At 34.0% G+C, this 20,079-nt stretch overlaps 2 protein-coding genes across 8 annotated transcripts; one reads left to right on the forward strand and one right to left on the reverse strand.

Annotated features, from left to right (window-relative positions):
* Positions 1-480: 480 nt before the first annotated feature.
* LOC116777785 (uncharacterized) lies at positions 481-9,098 on the forward strand. 5 transcript variants are annotated; one of them, XM_032671496.2, is made up of 17 exons: positions 487-717; positions 924-1,001; positions 1,349-1,466; positions 1,537-1,613; positions 1,736-1,911; positions 2,049-2,163; positions 2,465-2,594; positions 3,823-3,914; positions 4,120-4,224; positions 4,336-4,449; positions 5,915-6,000; positions 6,208-6,381; positions 6,581-6,647; positions 6,713-6,756; positions 7,209-7,390; positions 8,190-8,403; positions 8,940-9,098. In XM_032671496.2, the coding sequence occupies exons 1-17, from the start codon at positions 690-692 to the stop codon at positions 9,045-9,047; spliced, it is 1,908 nt and encodes a 635-aa protein (XP_032527387.2). In that variant the 5' UTR covers positions 487-689; the 3' UTR covers positions 9,048-9,098. The 5 variants fall into 5 exon arrangements, with proteins under 5 accessions (XP_032527390.2, XP_032527387.2, XP_032527386.2 ...); XM_032671495.2 differs by having other exon boundaries at positions 489-717; positions 4,324-4,449; XM_032671498.2 differs by having other exon boundaries at positions 491-717; positions 2,049-2,127; positions 4,324-4,449.
* Positions 9,099-9,537: 439 nt separating this feature from the next.
* Positions 9,538-19,016, reverse strand: LOC116777787 (protein Teyrha-meyrha). 3 transcript variants are annotated; one of them, XM_032671500.2, is made up of 8 exons: positions 18,478-19,012; positions 18,030-18,077; positions 12,528-12,719; positions 12,235-12,400; positions 11,939-12,114; positions 11,604-11,814; positions 11,435-11,537; positions 9,538-11,138 (listed from the first exon to the last, which is right to left on the reverse strand). In XM_032671500.2, exons 2-8 carry the CDS (start codon positions 18,030-18,032, stop codon positions 10,958-10,960), a joined length of 1,032 nt encoding a protein of 343 aa, XP_032527391.1. In that variant the 5' UTR covers positions 18,033-18,077; positions 18,478-19,012; the 3' UTR covers positions 9,538-10,957. The 3 variants fall into 3 exon arrangements, with proteins under 3 accessions (XP_032527391.1, XP_032527392.1, XP_032527393.1); XM_032671502.2 differs by having other exon boundaries at positions 11,013-11,138; positions 11,440-11,537; positions 18,478-19,016; XM_032671501.2 differs by lacking the exon at positions 18,030-18,077.
* Between the last annotated feature and the right edge of the window lie 1,063 nt (positions 19,017-20,079).

A 20,079-nucleotide genomic window follows, 5' to 3' on the forward strand; every position in this document is an offset into this window, starting at 1 on the left:
AATGAATTTCAACATTTTTTTTTTATATCCCTCTGTTAATAGTCCTCACAGAACTTTATTGTAAAACGGAAAATAAAACAATTTATTTTTTAAATATGTTTAATAATACATATGTATATTTTGCTAAATGAGTCTTACAGCATATTTGCAAGACTATAACTAAAATAAGTTTGGCAAAAATAAGTCATCTCTACGCAAGACTTCGTTAATACGCCTTTTATATACTAGTTCACAGTTTTTTTTTGTTTCATAAGTATAAATACATAGTGTCTAAATTTGGAAGTCATGGTTTTTGAAACAGACTTGTCCCTTGTAAATAATATACTCATTAAATGAAACTAAAGAAATAATGCAAAGTGTTGATTCTTAAATTTAGAATCGACCGGCGGCCAACAAGATTTATAGAATTATCGTCTAGCTTTTCAGTAATATTTGTATTTTGTCTATGTCTTGTATTAAAATGTTGATTGCCAGTGGGCGGTTTTTTTTTTTTCATAAACATGGTTCATAGATTTGAAGGCAAGCGATGTTGTCTTGTTCTCTAACTGGTATTATTTTGACAACATTGACGTAATGATTTTTTAGTGCTTTTAAATATTAAACTCCCTTTTTATATTTATCAATTTGCAGTTATTTTATTTTTTAAATTATTACGAAGATATTGTGTGGTATGAAAATTTAAAGTTGATATGGACGACGCTATAAAGATAACTAATGGTTTGTATAGGTTTTGTTAGCCGATCACAATGTCGTTACGACATGACGAATTATTATAGGTCATGTTACTTAAAAATAACTCGTCGGAGAATGTCATAAAGTGACGAATGCATAACGTGGTTTGATGCAAGAACAATTGCTGTTTTCAAACAGTTCATATAACACATATCTCACCTTTATTTTAACTTAAATCTGTACACTTGCAGACAAAAGGCATAGAAGTTCCAGCAGCCTCGTTGGAGGCATAGAGGCTACTCGTTCCGAAAGAAAATTGGATATTAGAGGTTCGTCAATATGTTAATGATATAAAATCATATAAAGTATAGAACACACTTGTAAATTCTGAAACGAATAATAATGAAATCGACTTCTGGGCTGGATGCTAGTTGCTGGGAGAGAACTGAAAGACGACACGTATATACAACCGTCTCCTACTTGATGCTTGAAGAAGAAGCTTCAGTGATATTGTTACGAAACTGATATTTCTGTTATGAAATGGCGAGTTAAGGTTTAATTGAAGGGACTGTCGGGTCGATGACCGTTTCCGTTGATTATTAGTGCGCGTTAATCTTTAGTAGGAATAAAAATATATGTAAATTACGTTATTACAAAATTTAAAATGATTTTCTAGCTTCAATACCCGAAGTAGACGATCAGTTTGCCAATGCTGAAGCGCGGTGTGAAGATTTACAAGAGAAAATAGATTTAGTGAAATCGCTTCGAAAGAAAAAAAAACTAAAAAAGCGAAGGTTTATATCCTTTTCTGTTTCTAACAGCCATTGCTTTTAAGAAATGTGAGTTTCTTATTGTTATTTCCAGTATGACCACTATTGTCGAGCCAGCACCTGGTGTTGAAAATGTGCCTTTTATATCTGTCCGTGCTCAGCCAAAAAAGAGTAAGTGAAACGCAAAAAAAGAGACCGTAACTTGTAAATAATCCCTAGTTAATACCAGTAAACTGTTACATTTGGTTCTGTTGCGTTGGTTTGTATGGATCCATTAATTTGAACGAGTTTAGTTTTGTTGGTAACAGAGGTGTCTCAGCAAGCAGCTCGTCTACGTCGACTGGAGGTGCCGCAGAGGGCTACAAAACCAATCCGCGGGTATCTCGATCCAGATATCATAGAACAGCAACAAATGCTTGGGAGAGTACACGGCTTTAAACAGACCATCAAACCGCCTATTCAGAATAAGGTCCCGATGTTTATTTTTTATGACCTAAACTGAAAACCTTTTTATTTTGACAGTAGCTTAGCCTTTTTTGATGAAAGCAACTTTTACAAAGCTTACAAAAATTTACATCGCTTTAAAATTTTGTTATAAATGTCTAGGTCAAACCGTCCCGACAGAATCTAGACAACATTTCGCTGCCAAAATCCCGACAGAGACGAGCTCGTGCTGACGGAGATGGTAAGCTACCGATGATCTCCAACCTTCAAGCAACAGGTTTATAGATTATTCCAGATAAAAATTTTAACTAAAATTAAATGAAAAAGAGGGCCACAGATCCAAAAAGTTATTATATTTATCGATATTTGCATTATATTCAATTATATAACGACGCACTTCTTTACGATGAATATGTAATAGTGACAATACATGTCGTTCTCTTTTCAATAACTTGCAAATGTTAAAACCTTTATTAAGATAAGCCTATTTTGTGACACATCTTCAATTATACGAATCTCTACTGAGGAATGCCAAATCAAGAGCTGAACTGAATTTGACTAAAAGTTCTGCTCATTAGCCACAAGTGGCCGGAGTGTTCAAATAGACATACAAGAATTGCAGCAAGAAGTCGCCTGCGGGAACGACGACGATTCAGACGATTATCAGAACGAAAATACCTACGATCTGCAAAGCGAAATTTATTCAGGGTATTTATTATATATATATACATTTCTTTTAAAGTTGATCCAAACATAAAAAATGACACTACAAGTAAATTATTCATAAAGGCCTATATTTTATTAAGTACTAAATATTAGATAAGAGAAAACGTTGATAACATTAAGACATCCAAAAGTCTATATACTTTATGTAAACTGGAATAAAAACATTAAAAAAGGCATTGAAAACGGAGGTAGTCGCATACTGTTTTCGTACTACGTTTATACAAAGATATGAATCTGGCACACCGCATGCCTTTATAAGTCGCTTTGAAACCCATAATATATTTTGAACGTTAAAGTCACCTTATTAAAGGTTAGTCTCAATTTTAGAAACCATTAAGATAAAAAATATATATAAATAGTAAATTGTACCCAAAATATATTAATAAATAAACACAAAATGGTTTTTTTTTTCAAATTTGCATTTCACTAATTCAAATCGCAATTTAAATGTTTAAACGGAAATTGTAAAATGAGGATGATAGGGGTCATTCATAGTAGACATAGAAGGCATCCAATTATAAATTTTCACGCAATAAGAATATTGAGTACGGAGTATACAAGAAATGCTTTAGTTCGGTTGAAGTCGCATCTTAAAATATTGGGTGTAAATCCGAAGCGAACAGCTGATGAAAGCCGAGCCGTGCCGACCGTCTTTCACGTAAACACTACTATATAACCGGCTGTAATGCGACATGCGCTAGATAAGTTATGGTGGTAGAGCCTAGCTGTGGTCAAGTTACTGCAGCTCGAACATGGGCTGGCTCGACCGGGGAAGTACCACCCTCTCACAGAAGATCGGCCTGAAGTAGTCTTTAATGGCAGCGTTTCGTCCGATGAGTGAGAGAGCCAGGAGCGTTTACCCTTTTCCCACTAGTTCCTGCCCTTTCCCTTTTCCCATCGTTTCCTCTCCCTCTTCCCCAATCAAGGGAGGCAACGCATCCGCAAAATATTATTGCCGTCAGGTAGGCCGTCTGCTCGTTTGTCATAGGAAAAAAAGTTTAAAATTTCAGGCGATGTAATAAAAGTTTGTTTTTTATTTTAGTGTAAATGGGCTTAAAGTATGTTTGGTGTCCGTAATATTTTTGTATGAATAACATAAATAATTCTCACTGGAAGGAATTCAGTTATTACTATTATAAGAAAGTTTATTTTTGTGCTTAACATCGAACAGATTAAGATGAAAACAAATAAACATTGTAATATGTAATAGAGACAAGGAACGTCACACGGAGTTACAACAGTCTAAGCAGAGTTCTGGAAGCCGACGTAGGCATGTGCCGAGGGAAAATGTGGTGCAACAGAGTAAGAACATTTATTCTTTAATAAATTGTCTTCAAACAAGTCATTGGAAATCATTCCAACGAGTTGTTGGACGTTAACGTTAGAAATTAAATTCAATACATAGTTGTATTTTCACTTTTTCTTCTATAACCACATAACTAAAAGTAATAAATTTTCAAGCCTTATCATAGACAATAAAGTTATTTTTATGTATAATGTTTCATAGTTAACAGTCCACGGGTTAACGAGGCCAGGAACAGATGGCGAGGTGCTCCTATGACCACTCAGGCACATCGTCCGAAAAGCAATTTCATTCAGGACAACACAGCTGGTGCACAATACATACATATTACTATGTTTATTTAAAGTAATTTAATTATATTGTAATATTTAATGTAATTTTCATGACGTTGACCTTCATTTGAATTAGAAAATATGGTAGAAGTTGAAGCAAGGTCGGTGGTAGAATTGTTTAATAAGAATCGAATGTCCCCGATACCCTGGCAGCGACCACCCAGCGGAAGTACGACCGGGGAGAAAAATAAACCGATGAGAGGTAAAGATGTATATAAAATTACTAAAGGGTTTTTCATTAAGGACGGACAGATTTTGTAATGAAATAAAAAAGCTGTGTGTGAGTTTAACCAAAATATTTCTTTATTTAGAAGGTCCATATGTGCCTTTAAGTATGGAAGATGACATCATTCAAATGCCCGCTTCGGTTTCCCCACAGTGGCGCGGATACGAGTGGCTCAATTTTCATTTACTCTTCTTCATTGACCCGGCTGAAATTGAGTGACGGCTTGTGTTATATTCGCCTTCACGCATCGGTAGTTTGTGGTTTATTTGCATAAATCTGCGATAAAAAAAAACTCAAAAAAAAAGCTTAGCGGGTTTAGAACGCATGACTTTGGTGGCCAATTCACATCACCCCGACGAGAGATAACCTCAGTTTCAAATAGCTCATGCAGAACGTCAATAGTGACGTCCGCTGTGTGGCACGCGGCGCCGTCCTGCTAGAACCACATGTCGTTCAGGACCATATGGTTTATTAAGGCCATAAGAAATTCGTTATCATCATTATGTAGAGCTCGCCATTGACGATGTTCGCTTCGGCAACGTCGTTTTCGAAAAATTACGGGCCAATGACGCCGTCGGCCCAAAATCCGCTCCAAACAGTAACTTTTTGGGGATGCATTATGACCAGGAGTACTTCGTGTGGGTTTGTTTCGTATCATATGCGGCAATTTTGTTTGTTAACAGAGCCATTCATCCAAAGATGCGCCTCGTCGCTAACGTCGGCCAACATCTGGATCCTCTTACAAATGATTTGAAGCCCAGTCAGCGAACAAACGGCGTTGTCTGTGGTCTTGAACTTTGAGCTCTTGGGTCAGATGAATCTTATACGGGTGTAACCCTAAGTCTTGTCGTAAAATTCACCAAGTTGAAGTTTGCTAAAGCCCGAGTTCTTGTGCACGTCGAGGAATCGACTGTCTTGGGTTCTGCTGTACACTTTGTCTGAACGCGGCGATGTTCTCGGCTGATCTTGCGTTTCTTGATCGTACGGGTGTGGGCAGATCGATTACCGAACCGGTAGTTTCAAATTTGGCCACTGAACGTTGAATAGTCGACTGTGAAAAGGACACAATGCACGCAACATTTCACTAAAGAACACTCATTTTGATAATAAAATTTTATCATTTGTACGCACTGTTTAATCGTGTAACCTGTCACGATGATTTGGCATAAATAACTGAATAATAAACAAAAGATTTCACAAATGTCATCTAGACAAAATGGCCGCCACAGGTCGCCAAAATCTACCCGCCTTTAATGGTAAACCCTATATTAGATTCTCTTTTTATATAAAACTTAAGTTTTTAAGACAAATAAAGATTGTGACTACCGTTACGCTTGCATTATAATAGGAATATTATCGAACAACTTTCGTAGCTACCACCACGCTGGTTACATACAACCTTTTTGGCAAATGAAAGTAACAAGTGTATAATACAATTTAGGCCCAGAACAAGCAGTCTCAGATGAAGATGTTATGGCTACTGGGAATTTAGGGAGCGTTAAAGCATTCAAAACCAAGAAAGCAAAGGTCAGATTCCTTGCAAATTTACGTTATTTTTTTGCCATAATTACCTTTAATTGTAGTTGTTGTTAATGTCTTTTGTCAAATTGCTCAATGATTTTTATATGAAATAACTAAACGAATGATTTTAGTAAATTTAACTCGATGCCAAAGTATTTAAGCACACATCAAAATGTAGACAACTTGACTTGTTTACATTTACCTTTGCCTTAGGGCTATCGCCACTCGAAGTACCAGAGTCGTCGGTACGAGATGCCGACGGTCTCGTCGAAGATGAAGGAGGCCGGTATGAGATGTTACTACAGCGATTCGAACAAAACGAACATACCGTTCGTTGTCAGCAAGACAACCGCTCCATCACACAACGTGGGCGTTAATTTGCAACAGGTTGGGACGTATAGATTATTTGTATTTCATGTAAAATTACTATCACATTCTATGATCTTGCAGGAATAATTGCTATTTAGATTTAAGTACAGTTTCAATGACTGATTATTATTTACCAATGGCGATTACATTCCAGTGCCGCTATTGTAATATTTAAAAGTATTTTAATGTTATACCAGTGGACTTATTGCTCGTTCAGGTTCTCAACGGTCTTAAAGTACAACAGCCATTGTCGGGGATACCTCTCACCATAGCTCACCATATGGGTATGTTTTGTGAGCTTTGTTTCATGTTTGCGATTGCATATGGTTAAAATTGTTGTCTGATACAGGTTTACGGCATGATCCTTCTTACGGGTCCAAGAGTGCTACAATGGTATGTCTATTTTTGTTTTGTTCTAAACTTGTTTATTGTTCATGCTAGCGATACTTATGTATTCTTTATAGCTTGATTTGGAATTGTTAATAGTCAATGGAAGTAGTGATTTTTAAAGATGAACTACCAGCTTTATATCCTTCTTGAATCTATATTTTAAGGGATAAATAGATACTAGCGATACTAGGAATTCTATAAATAACATTGACCCCTACCTAATAAGATTCGTTGGCAACAAATGATAACATGTCAATCGATATTTTATGTCATAAATATATCATTATTCAAACAATATACCATTCTAGTGATTCTCAGTCCTACAGAATAAATAGTATGTTTAATGATTGACTCGTTTTATTTTATATTTGTTTTTATTATTACTATTATATATAGTATCTAGGGTTTACTTGGCTTCAGTTAAATATAAAATGGTTTTTGACGTGTCTGTGCAGGCGACTCTACGCAACAGTGAGATCAATGTCATCAAGCTGGGCGGGAGGTTGTTGCGACTGCCGTCATATAAGCATATTTCGTACAATCGATTGTTGGCGCTGTATCGTGAGGGCGACGGCATCGTGTCACGTTTCCTGAGAGCTAACAGCCGTCCGCACTATTTCTACACATCGATGTATAAGTGAGCACATACACTAAGCTGTGACATGAGTGCAAAGGGCATTTAATTCATCCGTTTTAAGCGACTATGCAAATTTTTCTGTCGATGTGGACAGTTTGTTTTGAATATAATTTAATTTCCTATAGTTTTAAATTTTAATATTTACATATAAATAATAATTTTAGAATGTCGTAATGTTGTCATTATTGCATTTCGGCAACGATATTAAAAATTATTGTGGACAGTAAACCTGTCAGTCTATTGTAGTAAAATGTAAAGCATGTTTGAGGCGAGTGTCATTCATTAAATTGTTTAATTATTTGATGAGTGTATAAAATATACGCTTTTAATTGCAGATATGAATATTAGATACGTCCGTTCATAACTGCAAATGCAAATCGATCTGTTACGGCTCCTGTCAATAATTGCAAAAAATAATAATATTCAAGTTTATTTTTTTGAAATATCAATGCAAATATAAGTAAAACTAATAAAGTATCACGGCATCGACCGTGTTTGAAACAAATGCTTTTTTTATTTAATATTATTATACCGAATCTAGTAAGTTTTCGTGTGTCTGGCCTGATCTGTTATTTGAAACGTGAAGTAATTTAATGTTAGTAAATAATAAAAAAGTTTACTATTAAAAATAAGAATTATAAAGTTTGTTATATATTATAAAAAACAGTTTACTAAATAAATCGAAACGAGACAGTGAAGACGTAATTCTGTAAGGATTGGTGTATATGCAGTCGCACGAATCCGATCTCCTTTACGAAATTTCGAGAAAGTGCGGGTTTTATTGTAACTTTTTGTGCAGCCTCGCCACGAACCGAGAGGACTTTGACGCTTGCACGTCTAAAGGACGTATCAGCAACTGGGAGGCGAAGCGAAGTCTGGCCGAATACGCCGACTTGTATCGTGAATACGAAAAGACAGAAAAGAGTCTCAATCAGAATTACACCATTGAAAACGAGAGACGACGCGGCGAATTGGCAAAGGAACTGGCAGCGCGCGAGGACTACATACGGAAGGTAGTAAAATTACACCTACTTTTGTTTCTTTAACACTTTGTTATTCGAATTTACATATATGCTAACCATAGACACGCAAATCCTTTTTGTCTGCAACCAAAAAGATTTTATTCCACTTCTATTTTATTGGAGATACGACGATGTTGCGAGTGGCGTTTATGCTTAACGATACAAAATTTGAGAGTATAAACAGTGATAGATAAAAAAGATTACGAAAAATTTTGTCACTATTAATGAGATTGACTGGACAAAGGAGTAGTAAATAACGTCATAGTTGAATAGTTAGGTAATCCGAACTAAATATGTTTCACAAAAGAGGATATTCTGAAACGGCGTTGGGACGAATCAATTATTGTGGCTGGATATGTTGATGGAATAAAAATGTAATTGTTTGTGTGGGATTAAATTAAATTTAACTGTATGGAAAGATAGTGGGATATTGTGGAGGGGGGATAACTGTTCTCTGGTATATAGTGTTGTTTATCTATCATCAGTTTTTTGAAGAATTTTGGTTTGATTTTTTGTTTTCTGCGCAGGTTATGCAGGATTTCAAGCCAGGTGAGGAGAGACCTCTCCGTGCTACAGCGTCTACCGCAGAGGAGGCTTACCGTCACTCATCCTTCAAAGTCCACGACGATGAATAAAATCTTTAATATTGTTCGATTGATAAATTATGGGTTGTCTTATATTTAAAACAGCACTCGCTCTAAGGGAGCTGGAAATAGAGCTTTTTTTTTTGTAATATCTCAAAAGACGAATTCAAAAGGCGCCTAAAAACGTTTATTTTTCTATACTCTCGTTATATTTTTCGTGCATTATATACAGCAACCATGAAATGATCCTTTCAACCTCAATGTTGTTATTTGTTTCCGGTTTTATTGTGTTCTTAATAATTAATGTGTAAATTTTTTGTGCAAATAACTAACATCAAAATTTGGAAATACTAGCGACATATATATCAATACACTCAATTTGTGACATGAAATGTAATCATCAAAGGAAACATGTTACCTGTTACTTGTACAATAATTGTAACAAATAATCACAAACTAGACTAGATTTAGTTTAGTAAGGAAATGTAGTCTACTTTTTAATCTGTAGAAAACCGATCGAAACCTTATTGTATTATTTAAAAAAAAAAAAAACAAATGTCACGTCAAAATTAAAATTATTGATTGAGAATTTTATGTATGGTTTTATTGCGATATTTTGTAAAAGATTTGAGAAATATATTATAAGAATTTTAAATAATTTGACGTTTCATTTATAAGATTTAAATAATATTTAATATACAGATACAGTTAGGTACTTACAATATTATTTGATACACCTAGCGTATTCATTACTTCTTGCGTGCTTACTTTCTAGGGTTAAGGGGAAGTCGATTTCAGTATCCTCAATATTATTTTGCATCGTCACACTTAACAAGAGTAGTTTAAATTTTTATTCATAAAACATGATCAATATTATATTATAAATAGTTTTTGAGGTAAAACCTCTAAAACTGTAAGTTTGACGATGGGAACCGCCACTACAGGGACGCGGAACTTAATTCGTTACTTCTGTGCATCGAGATTTAAATACAATCATCGTATTTGACACGAATAATCATTAAATTAACATCAAAAACGCTTATGAAATACGAGCAAAAAAAATTTTTTTTTTTTACACAAATAAAGTTTAACAATTTACGCGTAAATAATATTATGAAATAGCTTCAGAACATTTCAAAATTGTCTCTAATATGTACACGGAGCCGCTGTGAAAGTAACATTTGCATCTACATAAAATGATAGTCTATTTACTAAGCATATATAACATTATATATATATTTGGCATAATCACAACAAACAGACGATAATTTGGTTATTAGCCTTACGCTAAGAATTAATTGAAAGCTAACATCTAGACTCGCTTTAAATCGAATTAATAAGAATTCAACGTGGTTTTTTTTTACACTAAAATCATATTTGTCCGTTGAAATTTTCACGTAATTTTAATATAATTCTATTTTTAAAAAATTCGTGTGAACCAATAGTTTATTCTGTTTAACTGTACAATATAAAATAATACCTACAATATCCTATAGAAGACAAGTGATATAAGTGCCATTATTTTTTATAGGATGAATGCGCTACAAATAGTTGTACTGTTTTCTGATCATAATGAAGTATATTATTATACATGTGTTAACTTAAAAATGGTTTTGCGTGTTTTCAAATATTTTTTTTCCTATTAATATTTTTTTTTCTAATTTAATATAAGCCATAAAAACATCAATGCGAACGCGTAGAGTCCTCCTAATTCGAATGTTATTCTATAAAACAAAATAACTTAATAATAATAATTAATACATTACATTTAAATTTAATATTAGTAAGTAATATATCATAAACGAAATTATTCAACGAACATTAAAACAATTAAATATTGACAAATAGAAAAACATTCTCAACCATAGATAAAAGGCAGAATTTAAATAATATATAAAACTGTCTAATGTAACTCTTTTGTGATCCAAATTTGCAAGTGTCTATGGTCCAGAATGCATAGTTTAGTTGCGCGTGTCGGTTGAGGAAGGCATCTCGCCGTCGATCTTATGTCGTGGGTGTGTGTAAGCGTCTATGGGAGGCCAGGTGTCGGGGGCTCCGGCCCACTCAGAGGTGCTCACCTCGGCTGGACGCTCAGGCTCGGGCTTCGCACACTCCAGCGACAACGGCTTCGGAGTCTCAATTCTGTCCAACACAAGCAACACGTGTAATCAATTACGTAATACTCTACGATTTTTTTGTAATAATGTATATGAATATCTCTTAGGTGTTTAACGATGTTTAGTTAAAAATTATACAAATATATGGACATAGTCAAGTCTCTTAAGCATTATTCGTATTATGAATTGAATTAGGTAATCCGCCACTCTCAAGTATTCCCATGATAATGTTTGGATTATAAAAAAAATGTTTTTTTTTAACGTAAGCAAGGCTTTTAACGTTATAAGACATTTGGGCCGTGTCATAATTATATAAAATACCTCACGCGTTCAGGCGACTGCATGTTGTCGTTGGTGCTCGATATTTCTAGATCCTCCGCGTAACTAAGGTGTATCTTTTCAGCGTCACTGCGGTGATCTTTATCTGCAAGTAATACTTTAATGAACATGCTGTATATTGGAATGAACTAAGGATATTCCAAGGTTTTACCTTCGACATTGATGGCCCCTTCAGGCCACCCGAGCGAGTCTCCTTCAACGTCCACCGGTTCGTCCTCTGCGTCGTATGTTCGTTCTCTTGGCCTTTCTTCCCGACGTTCTTCTTCCAGGTCGTAACCCAGCATGCTTTCCACTGTGTGATGACGCTTACGGGTACGCAGCTTCAAGCGACGCTGCCGATTCGCTCGTATGCGCTGGTACGTCTGTACGCAATTCGGTTCAATCCTAAGTTATTCTGGTTGATTCAAGTTTCAAAGTAAATATATCAAATTCTTGCAATCGTTACTAAATCATATCATATAACACACTTCTGTAAGTGTTGTATACCTCCCAGCGTGCGTCTTCGTCCTGGTGATGAAGCGAGTGGGATGGACCAGTCGCCTCTCGCGGTATGGCCGTTAGGCTGTAAAGGTGCTGCAGCTCTTGCAAAAAGTGCGCTTGAGCCACGCCCGGGCCCAGCCGAGCCCCGCACACACCACACGATGACTTACGTTCACCATCAGCTATTTGTTGATTGGTAACAATTCATTTTTCAAACACTAGTTACATGGGAGGGACTAAATTGATACATTTCTCTAAATGAGTTCATTTTAAAATAGTATTCTAATAATTGTTTGACTAACGTGAGAACATCTCATGAGGGTCGGAGCAGGTGGCGGTGGCTGGGACGTCCTCGTCCTTGCAGGGCCGCGGCGAGGCCGAGGCAGCTGACCCCGGAGAGCTGGTGTCATCGCGGATGGCGTACCCATGCCGGTAGAGCGGCGGGGTACTATTGTCATCTCTTACACCCTGTTCGCACATTGGAAGTAGCTTTTAAAGGGCAAGTCAGTGAATAGACATAATCGCTCGAAGAAAGACAGACAGTTCTTAGGCATCACATTACATATACTAATGTATAATAATAACACATAATTACCCTCAAAGCTTGACCGACACTCTGTCCCAGCGCATACTGCTCGCCTAGATGCCTAGCGAAAGCTTTGCCGGGATACAGCGGATGGAAAGCACCGCCTATAGGTCGAAAGGCACCGCAACCAAAGCTTTGCAGAGCCGGGTGCAAGAATTGTGGCGCCATATGATGAAGGAATCCCTCCATAGTGAGCGCCTTCTACAAGTTAACTTAGTTCATATAATGAAAAATAAAATCGCGCAGCCTTATCACCTATGAAACACATTAATGCGTATTTATTTAAACATATTAAATTTTATCGACTAATAAGTTTGTTTTTGCGGCTCTATGCAACTGGCAGAACAGCATCACGTGGTCCCCACACATTTAAGATATTTCTCACGGAAATAACGCTGATAATAAAAGAGAATGTAATGATATTATTACGGTAACCAACCATAATTAGTAACTAACTTATTATCGCCTTTTTCACCGCCTGTTCATGTCCAGCTCGTGTTGGCACGATAGCTGAGTCTGCGACAGAACTGAATCGCATTATTTCGGAAATCGCAAGTTCGATTCCTGCTCGTGTAGATTTATTTTTATTTATTTTTTATGCGAATTTAAAATAAACTTTGCTTTAATGATAGCAAAAATCGTACGACTTTTTATTCGTCTGGAAAAAACCTAAATTTCTATCAGCAACATTATGTCATTAGTTAACATCACTTGCATTATTCTCTCGTCTGTCTATTCGTTTTTAATGTTAACTAGATTTGTATTAAGAATATTTTAGTCTGTCTATCACACTACATGACATAAATTTGATCTAAATATTAAAAATTTTCGATTTTTTACAAACACGACCTATTCTTGTTATTTGAAATTCTTTTTTTCATCTTTCTTATGATGTAAATAGTATTTACGGTTGGCTATGAAGCGTACTCTAAACGAATTTTAAACATCGTAAGTAACACCTGAAGTGTCCTAAGTTACCTTGGCTTCTTTACATAATTATATCATGAACAGTAGCCGTGATATAATGAAAGTCTTAAAATCATATTATAATACATAATTAGTTTTTTAATATAATAATCACATTTGTCACATTAAGTGGGTACCATTGTATTGTACGGATGTCATTAGTTTCAGTTTATTTTGATAATGATAGCATTGTTTTCTTAATCATAACGCAAATTTAATAAATAATGTTCTATTATAATTCTTTATACATTTTTTTATGTTATATTTTTATTTAGTAATGATTTTTTTTCATATCCCGTAAAATCATTGCGGTTACTTTGATTGATGTTAATCTGAGATAGTATTTGAAATAGGTATATAATTAAGATGTGATCAGGTTTAAACAGAAATTGTCAATAAAAAAAATTATCTAAAAGCAAGTACACACGATGTGTTCTTTACTTAATAGCGCCTCTAGCTTTCTTAAACTTCTCCCTATTAGGTTACCTAATTATAATCAGACACACTAATTCAATGTTTTTTAAGCTATTAAATCTAAATAAAAAATGTGACTAGCAATGGATTGATTACGGAAAATATCAAATAAAATACTACTAATACTATGAAAGTAAAATAATGTTTCAAACGCAATATTTACAAAAGACGACCGTAAAATGGAAACACTGTTATATGTGACCGTAGCTATACTAAGAATAAACATTATTTTACATCAAAATATTATATCGAACTGGAACATATTAGTTATTTCTTCAGTCGTTTAATTTTAGATAAATTTAGATAACGTTTCATTAATTCAATTCCATCAAAATTTTGTATTAATTTATGATTATTTTCTTTCACGCAAGGACCACGCTTTGCCGTTCCTTTTTTAATTTCGGAACGGAAAAACAATGTTCAACATTTAACTGAAAGCCATCACCTAAAAAGACCGAATAGAAATAAACAAAAGAGATTTACAACCACTGAAGAATAAAACGAGAATAGTTATAAATGTTTATTTTGACAGCAATCTTATTGGATGTTTGTTGAAAGCATTCGTACATAGAACAAAGACCGGGAGGGTTTTCTTAGAATTAAGGGTCACAAATTATTTGAATACTAATGGTGCATACTTATAGCTGTGCGTGTGTGTGTGTCTGTGTGCATGTGTGTGTGTGCGTGTTACGTCACCAAAAATTACATGTTCATAGTACACTGACCCAATTTTGTGTTTAGTATAAAGTTATAGTGTTGCGCCTACATGACCTTATAATTTTTTGTAAATGAATTTCAATTTTCGCGAAATATATATATAAAAACTATAAGCGTTTTATTTGTATGTATACTTTCAGTCAAATTGGTTTAGATTTGATTGCACAATCGAGCTCTTCCTGTTTTTATTCTAAGTTCTTTCATATCCGAAGTTACTGACCGCACTTTAATGTTCCTATTGAAATATTTATATGTGTCCAATCAAGGGAAAGGTACGATATACGTTTGCAGTTTCACCTCCAATTAGAACGTAGACGTATTAGTTGAAATAGCTTCGTCTGTAATCAGTCACGACGTAAACACTGATCGCCTTTGAGTCAGCTATAGTGTTTGTCCTTAGCTTTAACAAACAACACAGAAGCCGTTCGGGTCCGTCGTTTGTATTATAAGACAACACCAGACGCAGATTGACTGTGGCTGGTGTGTAGTTTATATAACGACTCGGATCTAAATATATTGGTCTCCTCAGGTTCTATTCCTGATATCACAAAATTTCTAATATGCAAAGATATCAGTCGTTAATGTATTAAAGTTCTGTTTTCTATGATATTTTATAAGTAATCGACTCGAAAAAATTTGTATCAGCTCTGATGAGAGACGAAACCTCTCAGCATTCCACGGATTCACAATGCGGTTTCCGAATCCATCGCGGCAATTATCATAGCCAAATCATTACGAATAAACAGCAAGGCTAAATGTTTAAATTTAAGAAAGTTAAAAATGTAACCTTTAAAACAAAATCTTACATGAAATTTACCTTATTAAAAAGCATTATTCTACTTCAACCTGGCAACCCTTCTATTGTGTAAAGTCAGAAATTACCCCTCAATAAATGTTTACAGTGTTGCAGGTCCGCTAATTATGTTACTTCCCGGGATACAAATGCGATACGTACATACGAATTTCCTATCTAAAAGTATATCTAAATATATATATTCAATAAAATTATATAATGTACCAATCAGCTTGGCCATTGTTTGATCATTTCAACTCTTCAAGTTAGTAGCACAGATGATATATTTTCCGGTTTTCATTTAAACTTAATTAACCGTACTTTATGAAGTCGCTTCATGTATTAATAAAATATAATACGAACAACAATAACATTATAAATATACGTTGAAACAATTCAATTAAATTTAAAATTCATCTTGCTCCTTACAGCCTCTTCATCTTGATTAACAGTCCTTGACACGAAATTGCATTGTCAATATGAACGGACACCAGGATCTTTCATATAACAAAGACAAGTAATATTCGTAACTAAGACGCTACTAATATATATGCTACGTCTTCATTGACATACGTAAATATAATTTTGAACTTTTAAAACTTTCAAAACTTTTTTCTGTGAAAAGAAAAAATACATAATTTTTCAAGTAAAACAAAACTTTTATAGTTTAATACATAATAATAGTTATCAAGGTATATGTATATATAACATTATTATATTTCTTCTGCGAATCGAATTTCATTATTTTGAGCACCCTTAAACGATTATTCTATCGATGTTTTCAAAATTCGAATTGCTTCGTTTTAACGTTTAAAAATCGTTAAAAAAATTTATATCTAATTTATATTAATAAAAAAAATTACAAATACCTATCATTTACAATATTTTAGATAGATATATTGCTTGTTTAATATATAGTTATTTTAAGGCAGTTAACACGAAAACTTTGTACTATCTGTATATACTAGTAGTCTGGTATAGTAAGATGGACTCTCGTTCTGTTTGAGTTCTAGTTGAGTTTTCAGGTGTTATGCAAATGATCACTTAGACATACCCCTGATCCGAATTGAAGCTTGTACACTTGATCCGTACACCATTTATGTAATTGTCAGTGACATGCAGAAAGACAGGCAAATAGATTTTAAGTGATACCTACAATTGCAACGTTATTGTTCAACTACAGCTCTCGTATTGTTGGTAATGTGATATTTATGATTACAGTTACAACTATAAAATTCAATATACATCCATTTATTACCGTTCAATCTATTTTCGTATGTAATTTTATATAATGTTCAAACATATTGAACACAAATTATGCGATTAAGACTGAACAAATAAATAATAAGGCGGAGAACATACTAAGATATCACAAACTATATTGAACAATGTTTCTATGTTTAATATAATTCTATTGGTTTGTAAGTTTAAACTACGACTAAGAACAGTTGGCGTATGTAACGTATCTCTATCATTGCTAGCGTCTAACCCAAACAATTAGGAAAGAATAGTATGGCGGCCGGCGATAAACACACCTTCTAAAGTAAACATTATGATATGATGCATTTGGTTGAATAGTCATTGTATTTCCTCAACTCTATTTAAAGTGGACCTAGTTAAGAATTAAATAGATATATATACGTGATTTTTGTATTATAAACAATATATACGAACGTTTAACACATTAGATTTCAAATGAAATCAAATAAATCGTTAGCTATAGTTACATCGTAATGGGTAAAGAATCGTGTAATTGGCAATAAGTAGGCAATAAAAATGAGCGTGTGGCGATCGGAAGAAATACAGCCCTGACTGATTTATGCGTGATAGGAATGCGCCCCTTTTTCAATAAGCTTCCAGATAAGAATCATGGCCGTGCCGCGGACTGGACGAGTAAGCAATTAAATATATTTAAAGATGGAACAAATTTTAAAAAAAAAAGAAGCCAACGAATTTTTTTTTTTTTTGCATTTTTTTTGATCTTTTTCTTCTATGCCATTATTTTCACAATGTGATTATTATATTTCCTTTAAAATGAATATTAAAACGAAACTACTGCGAGCTACAAAAAGAATTATAATTGTGTTGTGGATTTTTTTTTTTATGTAGAAATACCGCCTTTTCAAATATTTTTCTTTTTCAAGTTATGTTTCTCAAAATGAAATAAAAACAATTTATTTCTCTTTATTTAATAATCTTAATTTGTATAATTTAATTTTTTGTATATGTATAAGTATACTGACTACCGAGTATATAAAATATACGACTAAGGCTTTTAAGTACAGTTTGCTGTCTTTTCTAATATTGTGACGATACCAAGAAATTTCAAGATAATTTTATTATTATGAAATAAATTTATTGATAAACACGAGCACAACATGTTTTTACGTGTTTATTTCAAACTTTGCTTTTAAACTACATCACGTATGTCGTTGATATAAAGTACGTAATATAAAAAAAGTCTCTTATATTAAAATAAAATTTCCAACGCGAGAGGGGTCGCTCGTAAAACCTATCATCAGTGTATAAATTTCGCAATGCATATACATTTAATCAGTTACCATTTAGGTTCGAGTAACATCCGTTATTTTTCTCATGATGCAGTTGGTCTGAAAAAACCACGAAAATGTCAATGCCCAAGAATGTTGTGACTTAGATTTTTTTTTTTTTAATTTTTCTTAAATCAACAAACAGTTCAATATTATTCAATGAACGTTAAAACTACTACAACCCAAATTGAAATTACACAAATGCACTTTTATTATTCATATTTGAAATTACAGAAAATTATTGACAAAGAACAAAATTGTATAGCCAATGTTTGATATTTAATAAAATGTTACTAAATAATTAGAAACTTGTAACGAAATCGCGAACGATTAATAAATATATGATTTTCGGTATATTCCAACTATACAAAATATATTATAAAACATTTTCTTTTCACAATAAAATTTAATAAAAAAAAATCCTTTATCTTAAACAATAAAACACTGAAACAAAACTTACCCAAAACCAGCGGTCGTAACACGTAGTATGAAACTGTCTCACTGGCGACACGTATTATCACCACGGAGGTTCCTCTAGGACTGACGGGCGCCGGGCTGTACTGGGCGGGATCGTTGCCGACACGCCCTGCCGAAAAAAAAACATACGCGAACAAAACTAATTGCTTCTCTACGAAACTCTGCCCTTGTGGAATATATCCATCTCGTTCGAATATCGATTCGACCAACACATTTTTTCGGACTCACTCTGCCCACATTTGAATTTTGAACATAAAAAATTCAAATAGGTGTTATAAAAATTAAATTTATTAATTATTTTTTCTTTTTTTTTATATCTACAGTGTGGACCGGGGAAACCACTCCCAGGTTCAGATGTAGTATGTTCAGATGGACGGAAGCAAATTGTTTCATAGGGATTAAAATTTTTTCCGCACGAACATAATTTTATCTGTGCTTTTCAGAACTTTAACAAAAAATAACTAGTCTCGGATCGGCTGTATAAATACCATAATATTTATTAAGTGTGATGTATTAAATCGCCTCGACTGTTAAGTTCGTTGTCAAGTACACTACCCGTTTATAGCCTTTTAAATGCATGTCTCTGCGAGTCTGATTTGACATTTGTTAAACATATATAATAATTTGAGTTATAAATTTCATACGTCATAATAGACCAATCGTTTATGGTTACGACTCTAATATGAAAGTGCAATAAAAATGAGAAATTATTTTTAATAATAATATCGTCGGAGGCTCAGTGAGTGGTGACAGGGCACAATATTATGGTGACGCTAATACCGACCCTTATTACGGGGAATTCCTCGGCGGTCCACGGTAACTATAATAAGCCCCCGACTTACTTTACGACCTCTCCTAAGTTTTATGTGAGAATAAACCGTAACCTTATAGGTTATTTATAGCTAAATATATCCCTAGACGATTTAACATCTCTTTAATTTAACATAATGATATATTTATTTAATATGCAGATTTTGATTTATTCCGGTAAAGATATCCGATTTTTTGTGATCTACGCAATGAAAATGAGAAAAAATTCACGTCAGACAATTCAACCTGACCGCTTTTTAGTTCAGATTTTTCGATTAAATTTATGAAAGAATCTCAAATGTAAATCGTAATGTAATTATATCTGTATCAGATATAATCAAACCGCATAGTTAACATTGTGGCGGCGTTAATTGAAAGCCAATCAGTCCTAAGTAGATAATTATATTACAGGAATACAATCCACCGAGTATTACATTTACAACCACGTATTGTCTAATGTTTGCGAGACAAATTTGTTTGTACGTCAACGATTTTCTGTACAGCGGACATATTTTCCGAGGGTAGGACAATAAAGTATAAGGTTGACGGAGCCCGGTATGCGACGTGATTATGAAACGCCATTTGTCAAGTTTTTATTGGGGATCCTCGTGCAGAGTGTATTGTTGTCACAGCCGCAGCGCCCGCGCACCCCGCAGCTGATCCTTGATTCATAATTTTTGTAACTTGTTACCGCATCATGCTATGGACTCGACGTATTTAATTAAATTCCATTCCTCGTACTGTCCGCGTTATTGTAACATATTACGTACATTAT

This window comes from Danaus plexippus, chromosome Z (assembly GCF_018135715.1).
Source record: "Danaus plexippus chromosome Z, MEX_DaPlex, whole genome shotgun sequence".
Taxonomy (NCBI): Eukaryota; Metazoa; Arthropoda; class Insecta; order Lepidoptera; family Nymphalidae; genus Danaus; species Danaus plexippus.

Bases quoted from the DNA above. Each gene is read 5' to 3' on its own strand.
- LOC116777787 (XM_032671500.2), bottom strand. The intron at 11,538-11,603 runs GTAAAACCTTGG...TATTACTTGCAG, and splicing joins AGGGGCCATCAATGTCGAAG to ATAAAGATCACCGCAGTGAC. The intron at 11,139-11,434 runs GTATTTTATATA...TGTGTTGGACAG, and splicing joins CAGTCGCCTGAACGCGTGAG to AATTGAGACTCCGAAGCCGT.
- LOC116777785 (XM_032671495.2), top strand. From the start codon at position 690: ATGGACGACGCTATAAAGATAACTAATG. The intron at 2,164-2,464 runs GTTTATAGATTA...TCTGCTCATTAG, and splicing joins CTCCAACCTTCAAGCAACAG to CCACAAGTGGCCGGAGTGTT. The intron at 4,225-4,323 runs GTGCACAATACA...CATTTGAATTAG, and splicing joins CATTCAGGACAACACAGCTG to AAAATATGGTAGAAGTTGAA.